Here is a 12,429-nt window from a genome sequence, read left to right as displayed (position 1 = left end):
TAAAATATTTTCTTTTTGACTTTCCCGCATTTTATGACGAACTTTGCAGTTCTGCCACGGCGCAGCGCATTAAGCGCCGCCATTTGTGAATCAATGCTTGTGTTTCACGTTTCACATCAATACGCCATTCTCGAATGTAAATTATTAGAGCCTGACAATTTGAATATAAAACTGTACTATGTCAGTTAATAAAATCATATAGACTGAAATACTGAAATAATAAATATCACAAAAATTCATTGATAAATTTTTTATTACGACGTATTTCAACAGTAATAAAAAAAATAAATTGAAAGTACGAAATTATTTCCAAAATTATTTTTCAGAAGTTAGTATTTTACAGTAATTTCTTATTCATTTTCCTTAATTGCAGCAAATACGTCATGAATCTTTCTACATTAACTTCTGACGCGTATTAATTCGTGTAAGATAAACTTTTTCTTCTACAGTTCTCCACAAGTAAAAGTCCATGGACGTGATATCTGGTAATCTCGGAGGCTAAGGAATTGGAATTGTTTATAGAATATACTAGTAAAGTTTTGCAGAAAAAGATTGGAACATCCTATATATACCTTGTAGATCTTTAAATATTAAGTTAAATTTTGTCGAATATTACAAATATTTCTTTAACGTACTAATATACGATAACTAAATCGATATCATAGAATAGTTAATTCTATTTATGAATTTTAAATTATGAAATAAAAATAAATTTGATTTCAATTAACCCTTCTTTGGCCGAGTCATATATCAGTATCTGTAAATAATATTTCTTGGCGAATGCCACCACTTCTAAATTTATGTAAAAATCCATTTGCTCTACCATCGAATTCAGGGCAATTTAACATCTCTGTGACTGCAGATTTTCCACAAACTATAATCAATGGTTTCTTGAAAACTAGTCTGATACCAACAACAGATCCATACTTCTCAGCTAATCGACACCAGGTATCATCATAATATTTCGTCTAATTTACTAATCTTGCGATATTTAATATATTTCCAATGCGGGGTAAACCTCGAGGACCTTAAATTTAAAAAAATTAAGAATGTGCATTATTAAATATGTAATTGTTTACATACAAATACATAATTTAAAAAGTTCAGTAGATGAAAGTTTAGTAGACAAAAAAGTAAAAAAAGTAGACAAAAGTTTAGTAGATGAAATTTTAGTGATCGTTATGGTTGAACGATATTTTTATAATTAATACAATCACGAGGCATAGAACTCCAATCCACATTGTTGGCTCAACAAATGTTCACGATACATCAACTCTTGCTAAATAAAAGATAATAAATAAATGATTAAACTATTATTACGTGCCCGTAACTAAACGTTATGGTACGAAGCTAACCAAAGTCCTTTACTAACCATTGCTATCTCTTTATCTCCTCTTAATAACTGAATAATCCCGGGCTCCCGAGCCTCGAGTCGATTTCGTCCGACTTTTGCCGAACTGATACAAAGTTAAAGCACTCGCTCATGCTGATGCATAATTACTTGTGGTTTAAATTAAATTATTTATAATTATTTCGTATGAAAGACATTTTATTAGATTCACTCTTGTTATTATTAAATTATTATAAATATTATCCCTGTCTATAAGAAATCGTTATATCCATTTCTTTCTCCCCATACAAATTTGTTTCAATAACTCAGGCAACTTATTAAAATAGAAAAGTATCACTGCAATAATAAAGTCGTAGTAATTAAAAGCGTTTCGAAAAATATATTGATCCAGAAGCAATTGAATATTTTAAGAAACAGAATAAATACGGTTACAAGTTGTTACTAAAAGTGTCTACATTTTAACGAATCCTGTTTTTCATTAATTGGAAAAGAAAATATATATGAGTTATAACGATTTAAAAATGTGAACTTCAGTCGACTCTATATTCTCTCTCAACCTAATGTACATTTGTATGTACAATATTTATGCAAAGTATAGTTTCGTATATTAATACGATGACATATTTGAATTTGAGAAAAATGTAATTCACTACTTTCTATATTTCACGAAATTTTTAAATCTACATATGTATGCCATTTAAAGCTTAATGAGTTACATTCTGTAACGAAATCGAAAACGCAACTAATGAGAAGAAATATAAGTTTACTACCGCTATTTTCTTAAAGACGTAACGCAAAAAGCAACACCGATCGTCCCGAAGCGCGTTATATAGAGAAAATGCATAATCCTTTCACTAAAGTATCAGTTAAAAGTACTAAGGTTCAGATATAAAGTTTCAAACATGCTTCGATCGTAAAGAATTAGTATGCAGACCCGGAATTGTGTAATGTATGTAACAGCGGAGTACACTTGCTAAATAAGAAATTTAGTACCGCAATTGATTTAAACAATATAAACGTATTAACAAGACGGAGTTGAACGATGTTAGTCATATAGGATAATATATTAAATTTAACCGTTTAAGTTAATTTTTTCTTGATATTTTGTTTGATACGATAATGGTAATTCCAATGAGGTAATATTATCTTATAAAAATACCCATAGCTCGTCTCTTCATGGACACATAGATTTAGTTCCATTTGGCTATGATTTTATTTTTCATTCATAACGAAAACGCTTTCAACGGGAACAAAAATGTCAATAGGACCTTGTTAATCATTATAGACAGTACACTCCGCTAGAATTCGTTCGCACAATCTAAGAATTATACGCTTTTCTCGAGTATCCTCTTCCTTTCCTGTATACTTGCTGAGCGTACCCGTTCATCAAGCTCTGATTTTCACGCACGCCTTCCCCTTCACAAATTCTCGCACGGAATTTTCGGTAGCCGCATACCGAAATTGCTTCAACTATCTAAAATTACAGTTAATAAAATAAAATAGGATAGTAAGTACTAATATTAAGTACTATTAAAATTAGAAGCTGAAAATATCCACTGACCTTTAAGAATGAGGTCCCGTGGTCATCTCAAGGTAGATCATCGACCGTGAGAAGTTCTCTTCTCCAGCCTCCCCACTCTATCCCTTACCATCACCCCCATTTTCCCCCACTTCCACTCTCAACAGCCAGTATCATACACCGCTGTGACACACTTCTGGCTGGAATTTTTTTCAAACATGTTCCACACTTCAGGGTTCAACGATCCATCCAAGAGTATGATCTGTTACTCGGTAAGCACTGCTAGTAGGACACTGATCTCGATAGCTCTTGAAACGTGTACAAGGGCTGGTACGAAAGTAATGCCTGTTCTTCTTACCGGCTTACCAATTTTTAGATTATCGTATATCATTAGATTGCAAATATTCATGCAAATTCATGTTTATACAATTCTCTAGGCAGAGATTTGTTTCAGCTGTTAAGTATTGTAACGAGTATTATATTTTGGAATATTCTATATATTTTTTCGCATTCTACAATATGTGCATTCTTGCATCTTTAGATCCTCTATAGATTACGAAGAAATGACAAAAATGCAGCCCTGTTTGCTACATGTAATTGCTCTATGCTTACTGTATTTTACCTCATTCACATTGAATACGAAACATAAGGATTAAATAGTAATTACTTATTATTATAGGGGATCACCTATAGGTGGTATACTAAGGAATACTAGAGAAAATGAGCGAAAGATTCTAAAAATATCAGCGATAATTAATGACAAATTTGAACAACTTTCACTGGTTTTGTGTTCCGGTATAAGTGTTAATCTGTGTAAATAGTCATTCGATTTCTTGCATTTCACTTTTCACATACTGGATTTATGTAAAGTACAATGCTTCAGTAATAGAAATAAATATCATGTAAATTATGGAAAACTTAATTCTATATATACAGAAGTAAAATTACCTAAAACATTTAAATATCAAAGTTATCAAGACTGTCAGCAATGTAAACTTCGTTTTGATTAAATGTAGAATGTTTACATTATTTTTCGACATATTAGTTATTTATTCCGTGATGAATACAATTGTGACAGTTGTAACATTACTTTTTTCGTTGTTCAACGACCTTGGATTTTCCAAACGAGTTCTAAAATTTATAAATATACAATTTTGTTTTAATTAAAAATTAAAAGAATATTTGTTAAGAAATGGATGATTGGCATTTAGTTTAATAACGAAAGAATATTAATGAAAGTTTAGTTAATTAAAATATTATTCATTACATTGTATTATTATCATTTTTCAGTATATTTAATAATGTAAAACCTTTTTTGAAACTGAAAGTATTATATATCTTGTAAGATATCACAAGTTAAACAAAAAGATATATTAAAAAAGTATTTACATGGCTCAAAATTGTATTTACAATTTTATAGATATTTTATAATACTATAAATAAATAATATAAAAATAGGAAACCGCAAAACTGAAAGTGTTCATATAGAATGATATTCGTTCAGGAATTTCGTTCAGGAAACAAACTTAAACATCTTCATTTACTTTTTGCTTTCAATTGTTAGAAACGCTTTCATTTATTCGATAATTTCAAATGAAATATCGATTATTTCGCTCCACTTACTTTCTCTCTCGTATTCGTACGACACCATTATTTAAGGTGAACTTGTACGTACAACCATCTCTCGTAAATCGTGTTCTGTTTTCATATTTTGTAAAGTAGGTTTCTCATTTTCCGCTAGAGTTCCCCTCGCATATGCGGTCACGTGAATGCAAAAAATTCGGAATTCAAGCATCTAAGACGTGAAACCGGATTTTGATGGAAGAAGTGCTTCCATTTAGAGAAACGAACTAACGACACTTCAAAAAAGTTGCGCATACGCGAAAAGGGTACTGAACGGTATAGATCCTTTTTTTTTTTTTTTTTCTAAAGTTATGAGAACTTAAACGAATACGAAGAAATGGAAGAAAAAGAGGAAAGTAATGGTACCGCAGAGAAAAAAAATGTACACGAAAAGGATTTACCAAAGAATTTTCCATTTTATGCGACGATTATCGTACAAAGCTAGTCGAAACGAACGTACTTGCAAGTACGCGTGCTAACGCGATGCAGGAAGTAGAAGAAAGCGCGTGTAGCGTGTACGCTATTGGAAATGTAGGTGATTCAAAAAGCGTATTGTCAAGCGTGATCTGTCTAGTTTTCATTACGCATATCCGCCCATTGCTATAATACACAGGAAGAATAGAACAAAGCGAATTTTTTTTTTTAAATATCCTGCAATCAGATTCGTGAAATTTTTTGGAGAACACAGAGGTAGAGGCAGGTAGAAGTGGGAGAAGAGGATGAGGAATTGATGAGGTGCCAGAGAGAGGCGGAGAAGAGAGGAGAGGAGAGGAGAGAAAAGAAGAGAAGGGGCCAGAATGACACCGTTTGTGTGTTACTCATTGTTTTGCCGAAAGTGGTAGTAGTAGGGCGCAATGGTGTTAACTACGTATTTACTAAACGACGAAGGTGTAGTGGTAGCCGTTCTAGAACGTCAGATGCTAGCGACGAAGGAAGTGGCTTTCATTAGTAGTGGTGGAGGTGGTGGTAGTGAGCGCGCGGCACACTTCGCGCTTCTCTTTGTAAGTTCTCACAGTACCACGCACCTTGGCTTACTCTCGCAGGTGAAATAAACTGTTCCTTCAGCGCGATTCCATTCCGTTTATCGTACCCGCGGAATTATTCTCTCTTTTTCTATGATTATTCGCGTAACCGTGTTTGTAAAAGATCGAAAATCTTAATGTGTTCAACCGCGAGAAACGGCCTCGGCCCTGCTACTTCTACTAGTGTACTATGTCATTGAGAGGATCTGTTTGAACGAACGAAGAATCAGATATCTCTCGGCGACCTTTCTGTCGCCACGTGCTTCGTGTTCTTTGCATCTTTTTCGCAAATTCGCCGATCTTCCACGCGTACGATTCACCGAATTGGCCAGTTCCATCACCAACGTTCCTGCGCTTCACGTAATTAACGAGCCAGGTAATTTCTTTTCTCTCCGAAAATACATCAATTATCTACTTTTTTTTCGACACATTTCGAGATTTATGTAGAGAATCGCATGAACAATAGATACTTATACGACGGATTATAGTACTCGACATCTCATCCTTGCCTTTTACAATATTGTCAAGTGGTTCCAATATTTGTTCCAATATTTTATTAAAATTATTTCGCTTTAAGATGACGCACCTGTGGAATGTATTTATTCAGGAAATGAATATGAAAAATCATTCCCAAGGAGCGTTGGATAGCAAACGAGTCTTAAAAATATAGGAGAAAGTACACGGTCAAGTTGAAACGCGAGGACAGCTCTGTAGAGACACTACTTTAATTCTCCGCTATATTTATTACGCTTGTATACTAAAATTCTGTATAAAATAAAATGAGAAATGTGAATATTTGTATGCAATATAAATACATTATATTTATATTATATAGCAATAGTAAAAAAATCATGATCTATCTATAGATTATATTATATGCAACATAATTGAAGTTATACTTCATAATATGTAAAATTATTTAATCAAATTTATGAAAAATCGATAATTATAAAAATACAGTGACAAAGAAAACTTAAGAAATACGAGTATCCTATTATCAGCGATGAAATCATGAAAAATTGTAATGTTACATAAATAAAAGAATAACAATGATATTTCGTTACTTTTGTATAGATTACACTGTGATTAGGATATTGCATGGATTGCAACTTTAATATATTATATTACATAATTCTTATGTATCTTTATTTTATTGCATATAATAATAATATATCGCATATTTAAACGAAATGAGGAATTTTGTATTGTATAAAATCCAATGGAATTCTATTGCAATCTAATTCAAGTAGAATATGATTAGTAAAATACTCAAATTTATTCCAGTTAGATTTTCTCGAACGAATATAGTTAACCGTTGCAGAGATTTTATAGAAGTACGTATTTTCTGATTGATCGATGACTAATTTTGTCCGAAGCCAATAATTGTAACCCAATTTTTTTAACGAAGCCTTATATTTTTAGATTCTCGCTGACTCCGCTTAATAAATGATTATTATGTTCCTTTCGACATAAATCGATTTTAATGCGAAAATAACGAGGAAAATAGGAAATAGTATAGAAAATAGATGTGAAGAAGCTAACATATAAAAGTTGAATCTGTGTGGATTGAAAACATTTGGTATATATATATATATATATATATATATATATATATATAATATATGTATCGCAATTTTCTTTAGTTCCTACTAGTTCGTTATAATTCACATAGAGGGATATCAAGCCTTGATCTGATTTTATGCATCGTGTGAGCCTGAAATGATACCGTTTTACAGTCATTTTATCTATTATGTACTACTAAAGTTATAAAGCATAATTTTGCAAAAGTTAAACACATAATTTGCAATTGCGAATATTACACAAATTGACTTACATTAGTCACGAGTAAATCGTAATTGACTTATGTTAGTCACGAATAAGTTACGAATAATGTATAATAAATATATGTAGCAATGTTAATATTACATATAAAAATATATGTAATAACGAATAAACCTATAGCAGTATACTATATACCTTATCTAGTGTACTAGATATAATAACAATATAATATAATAACAATAATAAGATATTCCCCCATACGTATAAGTATGCGTAACAAACTTACTCAGTGTGCCCATAATGCGTTATAATATCGTCACTTACATTAAATGACAACTAGTTCCTGTTGATTAGAAACAGTATACTATCGAAACCAATAAATTCTTGGCATCGAAACATTGATCCTATGAAATAAGTTGTTGTTTAATTCGCAGAATGTATGGACCGATTTTCTTCGTTACCATTCTCGGAGCATTTCATGAAATTGCCGCCGCCTCGCAACACATTAACAAAGATCTCACGAATCACTACAATGCCCGTTTTCACGTTTACGAAGAACCGTACAGTATCGACTTCACGTATCATAATTACGAGCAAATGAGTCGTTTTCTTCGGACAACATCTCTTCGATTTCAAAACCTCACTGCCTTATATTCTATAGGAAAATCCGTGAAAGGTATGCTTCTCGAGAAACTTTCCCTTCTTCTACTTACAATTAGTACCGTTTTAGTATTAAAATATTTATCCGGATATATTCATGTTCTATGACTGTATTGCGATATTATGTCAATTACTTAAATACATATATGTCTTTGATTTCTGTGACGTTACATATCTATAATGAAACAAAGGTATACATATTTTACAGGTCGCGATTTGTGGGTAATGGTTGTTTCTTCCTCGCCTTACGAGCATATGATCGGTAAGCCCGATGTAAAATATGTGGCCAATATACATGGGAATGAGGCTGTAGGTCGTGAATTAATGTTACATCTAATTCGCGTAAGTAGCTGTACGATACATGTCACAACTTCATTAACGAATTTCTACACGTTCTGAAGAAGAGCAGCGTTATATGTGCATTTACGTGAAAAAGAAAACGCCTGTATTTCATACATAGAATTTATCTGCGTATATTTGAGGATTTTATACCAATAGTTAATATTTCCGATAGTTATAAAATGCATTAATATCTCTTGCTCCTGCCTAAAATTCCTTATTGCTCTTTTGATATCGTGTGTTATAATTATCAATGTGTACCATTTTACTAAGTACGTTTTTAAATGAAACGCTTAGATTTAACGCGTAAATTCGAAGCGAAATTTTTTACGCAAATAGTAAGATATTTCGAAACTTACTCGCTTCGTTAAAAAATTTGTTACGTACCTTTAACACGTTTGTTTACGAAATGTAGAAAAGAAGGGAGTAAAATTCAAGAGGAAAATAGAGGAAAAGAAGTTACTTTTGAAAACTTGATGAAAAAGTTCGATATATTTGAGTTAATCACTTATACATATACATATGTGGATCTCGTTACGATAAAGCGGTATTAATATACAGAAATTCTACTTCTTACTTCTAGTTCCTTGTCACCAGTTATGGATCAGATCCATATATTACGTGGCTTTTAGACAATACCAGAATTCATATTCTTCCATCAATGAATCCTGATGGTTTTGAAGTTTCGAAGGAAGGATATTGCGAAGGTGGTCAAGGCAGGTAAGGCTTTACAATGTTTCTATAAAGTAAACATGAAAAAGTACGGAATGGAAGAAATATAATTTTACCAAAAGCAAATACACAGTAAAAAGATCTTGGGAACGTGTATGAAATATATTTACATCTTTTTCTTCGTATCTACTTTTGTCGTAGTAATTTTTCAGCTATTTTTAACGTATTTTTTCTATACCATCTAACATGTTATTACGCCTAAACGAATAACTATGTTCCTTTAGGTATAACGCACGCGGTTTCGATCTCAATCGAAATTTCCCCGATTACTTCAAACAGAACAACAAAAAAAGTCAACCGGAAACAGAAGCTGTAAAGGAATGGGTCTCTAAAATTCAATTCGTTTTGTCTGGAAGCTTACACGGAGGTGCCTTGGTTGCAAGTTATCCATTCGATAACACACCTAACTCGCGTAAGTTTGTTTTTATACGTGATCATACGTGTTCATATGCGTTCGCGTTAATTGTACCACATTCGTCTACTTTGAAATGTACTTCATATCTAAATTAAAAGATCGGCAATATTATATTTTAAAAATGCATAGTTAAGAATATAAATTATGATAATAACGACCTACACATCCGTATCTAAACATGCTACACTAACATGGCACACTAACGCTGTGATGTGAATTGTATTACGTAATTAATGTAATTGAAAGTAATCTGATGGTATTGTATAACTTTTCATGCTGTCAGGAATATGCCGGTCAGCGCCATTATGTGCAGGTATAGTATATTTACTAACTTGCTAAAAAAATTCAGAGTGGAAAAAAGTAAAAGGACTCTAAATAGATTTGGCGTTATCAAACTTTTTATTGCGAGATAAATAATTTTTTATTAAAAGCAAATAATTTGCTCCGGATAATTCAACTATTTGTTTTAAAATAATTGGTTCGTATGTTAAACATTAGAGATATCATCTCAGTCAACTTAGCTTCTACGGAAACAGTGAGGCGTCTATCTCAATTAAAAATATATCTGTCCCGAATATCAAATATCCTGCGGAAGAGACAACACATCTTCCAATCTTCATGTTATGTATTGAAAGTCATTTGTTTTGACAATCACTATTACCTACCTTACTTGCTTCTACGAAAAGATAAAAAAGAAAGTATTATTGCTGTGGAAGATATAACTGTCATTGGTATTTGCTTGTAATTAAACAACGACATAGGATTTTTGTAAATGGAGATTTTACTAAATTTGAATAACAATGAAACATCTCACGTCAGTATGGCAAAATACAGAGGCCCGACATATCGACGTGTCCAAGAGTTTCTCGGAATAAATTGTCAATGAGTTAAATAAATCATAACTTGTAATATATTTAATGGATTTTACAACGTAATTCTATCAGTTCTAACTTCTTATTTCAAAATGAAAATTTTGTAAAAACGTTGCAAATCTTCGAAAGGATATATCAGATCCAAGATGTATACGAACAATTTAGTGTTTCAGAGTTATACTTCGGCGCCGAGTATTTGTCCAGACGATGACGTGTTTCAACACTTATCGTTGGTGTATTCCCGAAACCACGGATCTATGTACCAAGGATTACCCTGCTCGCCATCTCAACCCGGCTTTAAAAATGGTATAACCAATGGTGCACAATGGTATCCACTTACCGGTGGAATGCAAGATTTCAACTACGTATGGAACGGTTGTATGGAAATTACATTGGAACTTTCGTGTTGTAAATATCCTCCTGCTTCTGATTTGCAATTTTACTGGGAAGAAAATCGCGCGGTAAGTTATCAAAGTGACAAGAACATATTTCAAAAGAGCAGCACGTTATCGAACATTTCTTTGCAAGGTACCTTCTCTTGGTTCCTGGAATTAACTCGTCAATGTTTTAAATAGATGCTTAATATGGAAAACTAATTCGTGAAAGTCGTAATAAAATAATGCAAACACAGTTTACCGTAATTGAATTGATACTATATGTGTACTTTACTTACACAATGTATTTTAATTTTCTTTTTAGGCACTTATTAAATTTTTAGCGGAAGCTCATAGGGGTGTCCGTGGATTTGTTATCGATGAAAATGGAAATCCCATTGAGAGAGCATCTATTAAAGTGAAATCACGAGACGTTAGTTTTCTTACTACGAAATATGGTGAATTTTGGAGAATTTTACTGCCAGGAATGTATAAACTAGAGGTAACTTGTTGAAAGTCGAGTTAACAATTTTCACACTTGCATCATCACACCTGATATCTTATAAATTCAAAAATAATTTTAAACCACATTCGATACAGTAATTTAGTCATTTATGCGATATTTATCGTTTTATTTTGTAGGTATATGCAAATGGATATCTTCCACGTGATGTAGAATTTAGAGTAGTAGAACAACATCCGACCTCTTTCAACGTAACATTATACAGAGCTAGTGTAAGTAGAACTTAAAGAATACATATGTATATGTAAACAAATACTTATACATCCATTTTCTCGGCTTTTTTTGTTTACAAAAATGGCTAAACCTAACCGAGTCACCATATTATTTGATCCGAAGACAAAGATTCAAGATGTTATCTCCCCCCTATCTCTCCCTCCCTCTCTCTCTCTATCTTTCTTTCTTTCTACCCATCTATCTATCTATTTCTATCGAAATTTTTTTATTACTTGAAAGTTATTTTACATGCCTTGATGATAGAGACATCCAGGTGAGGATGAAGCTGGATCCAATTTTTATAATGGAAACAGGGACCATATTAATCGGGACCATGTGATACATTTTCGACCACATTCTGGAACCAATACTGCATCCGAGACAAATAGCGGAATTTTTTCATCCATTAGTAACGGATTCAACTCCTTCGTTAATAATTGGTTTGGGTGATTAATTATGAGTTAGCGGACAACAAATTTTTTAACAACACTGTTGTTTCATATTAATTTCATAATGACCAACAGAGGCGAAACGATGTTGAAAATGTTTATCATTATTTGTTACTCTATCTGTTGTTATAAATGATGATATAATAATTTATAAAACGGATATTACTGATGAAATTGAATCGGTTTCAAATAACAAAGAAACTTACTTTGTTATCTGAAGAAGTTCAGAGCAGACATGCAGAGCTCAAATTTAAGTATATAGATAAAATTGAACGTGTAGATATCATAATTTATATAGTGAGCAAATATTTATATTTTCTTAATTTTACATGTCTCTATAACTTCGATAATTTATTTTTTATATACGTATGTTCAGATTTCTTATTTATATTATTTAAAAATTAACAATGTGTATTAATTATTTTTATTTTTACTTTTATACATGGTTTAAAGTATTTATTAGTACTGGGAGAGATACTTAATCTTCCAAGAAAATTTCACTTTATAATAAAAAATATTTATGTTAAACACTTAAAAGTTAATTTTCATAATTCT

General features: G+C 31.9%; 1 protein-coding gene across 5 annotated transcripts; it reads left to right on the top strand.

The window, feature by feature from the left end:
• Positions 1-3,067: 3,067 nt before the first annotated feature.
• On the top strand, positions 3,068-12,202 carry LOC117237893 (carboxypeptidase M). Of its 5 annotated transcripts, none has more exons than XM_033502313.1 (10): positions 3,118-3,142; positions 7,732-7,973; positions 8,166-8,299; positions 8,880-9,016; positions 9,253-9,440; positions 9,727-9,756; positions 10,481-10,776; positions 11,015-11,191; positions 11,332-11,424; positions 11,690-12,202. In XM_033502313.1, exons 2-10 carry the CDS (start codon positions 7,733-7,735, stop codon positions 11,873-11,875), a joined length of 1,482 nt encoding a protein of 493 aa, XP_033358204.1. In that variant the 5' UTR covers positions 3,118-3,142; position 7,732; the 3' UTR covers positions 11,876-12,202. The 5 variants fall into 5 exon arrangements, with proteins under 5 accessions (XP_033358207.1, XP_033358204.1, XP_033358203.1 ...); XM_033502312.1 differs by lacking the exon at positions 3,118-3,142 and adding an exon at positions 5,429-5,891; XM_033502316.1 differs by lacking the exon at positions 7,732-7,973 and having other exon boundaries at positions 3,068-3,142.
• Positions 12,203-12,429: the final 227 nt, after the last annotated feature.

Source organism: Bombus vosnesenskii, unplaced genomic scaffold (assembly GCF_011952255.1).
Source record: "Bombus vosnesenskii isolate JDL3184/JDL3185 unplaced genomic scaffold, Bvos_JDL3184-5_v1.1 scf7180000013403, whole genome shotgun sequence".
In the NCBI taxonomy this organism is placed as follows: Eukaryota; Metazoa; Arthropoda; class Insecta; order Hymenoptera; family Apidae; genus Bombus; species Bombus vosnesenskii.
Note: the sequence above shows the minus strand (reverse complement) of the source record. Positions and strands in the feature narration are given on the sequence as shown.